We start from the raw sequence: 1,653 nt of genomic DNA, 5'->3' as shown, positions 1-1,653 counted from the left end.
AATTTAGTTCCAAGTTTGTGTAGATTCCTCTAGAAAAATAACTGGTGTATCTGTTTTTTCATGGTCTGGGAAAATATCCGTTTCATTTTAACATATTTTTGGTGGGGTTTTTAACTTATTTGGAGGGGTTTTTTGTGTTTTAATGGCTTTTGTTGGTGACTTGGATGTCGATGCTATAATAGAGTAATGTATCTGGATGTGGTGATTTTTTGTACTTAAAAAGATTTGGAGTTCATGGGTTTTTCTGCTATTCCTGTTGGTTATTTGGTGATTTGGATAGACCAATCATTTCTATAGATTTGTGCTTATGTTTATGCTTTGGTTAATTATTATGTAATTGACATTGATTTGGCTTACATGTTTTTTGTTTTATTTGATTGTCTTGAAGTTAAGGGATTGAAGAAGTGTACTCGAGTTAATGGATGATAGAGACTACTGTATAGATTTTGGTTTATCAATTGATGATATTGACGCTAATAGACTGATTATGGTTGGCGATATGTTAGAAAATGATGAAAGTGAGGTGGGATATATATCTGTTGATGAGGAGGTAGACCCAAATGAGGAGGGAGACCCAAATGCGGAGGGAGACCCAAATGAGGAGGGAGGTGTAGAATTTGTTGATATTGATGATGGTGGTGAGAGGAATCTGGGTAAGAAACCATTTTTAAATCAGATATTTGATAATGAAAATGATGCATACGAGTTTTATAATATATATATGGGTTGGCCACCAGTTTTGGAGTACGGAAATCATCAACTTATAAGTCAAAGATAACACAGAAAGTGATATTTAAGAGATTTGTTTGTGATAGAGCAGGGTTTAAAAGTAGTAAAGCTAAAAATGTGGTGGTTGATAGAGTTGTGAAGCCACGTCGGACTGTCAGGGAGGGTTGTAAAGCAAAAATGGATATCTCATTAATTGATGGGAAGTGGAAAGTTAAAGCTGTTGAAGATGTACATTGTCATGAGCTTACTTCTCCACTGAAAAGACAAATGCATCATTCGCATAACAAATTTATCAAGACTCAGGTAGTTAAGAATTTGATGGACGACCTGAGTACAGCCCCAATCCATCCTGCTAATATTGCGAAGGCCATTAATGTTTCATATAAAGGATCAGGTAGTTCTATAACGACAAATCAAGTTGTTTGCCATTTGAGAAAACAGAGGGTGAATAATATGGGGCAAGAAGGCGTTTTGGTAGCACATAAATTCCAAGCGAAACAATCAGAATACCCAAACTTTTTTTTCAAAATGGAGTTGGATATTAATGGTAACTTGCGATCAATGTTTTGGGCTGATTCACGAGCTAGAGATGCATATCTAACCTTTAGTGATGTCATTGTGTTTGATGTAACGTATAGGACGAACAGGTTTAGAATGCCTTTTGCACCATTTACTGGAGTAAATCACCACAGGCAGAGCACCTTATTTGGATGTGCGCTAATAGCAGACGAAACAGAAGAGACATTTACATCGCTATTTGAGCAGTGGTTGGACTGCATGTTCGGGAGAGCTCCTGGTTGTATCATCACAGATATGGATGGGGCGATGCGAAATGCTATCAGAACCGTTTTTCCAAATACCCGTCATAGATTTTGCTCTTGGCACATTAATAAGCATCTACTTGAGCATGTTCCATTAATGTGA

The 1,653-nt window shown here is 36.8% G+C and overlaps 1 protein-coding gene across 1 annotated transcript; it reads left to right on the top strand.

The window, feature by feature from the left end:
* The first annotated feature begins 418 nt into the window (after positions 1–418).
* Positions 419–1,653, top strand: LOC143878942 (protein FAR1-RELATED SEQUENCE 5-like). The gene is made up of 2 exons (XM_077381157.1): positions 419–653; positions 821–1,653. The coding sequence occupies exons 1-2, from the start codon at positions 419–421 to the stop codon at positions 1,651–1,653; spliced, it is 1,068 nt and encodes a 355-aa protein (XP_077237272.1).

This window comes from Tasmannia lanceolata, unplaced genomic scaffold (assembly GCF_043159265.1).
Source record: "Tasmannia lanceolata isolate RefF3 unplaced genomic scaffold, GAP_Taslan_0.1 ptg000006l, whole genome shotgun sequence".
Lineage (NCBI taxonomy): Eukaryota > Viridiplantae > Streptophyta > Magnoliopsida > Canellales > Winteraceae > Tasmannia > Tasmannia lanceolata.
This window is presented reverse-complemented; position numbering and strand designations above follow the sequence as displayed.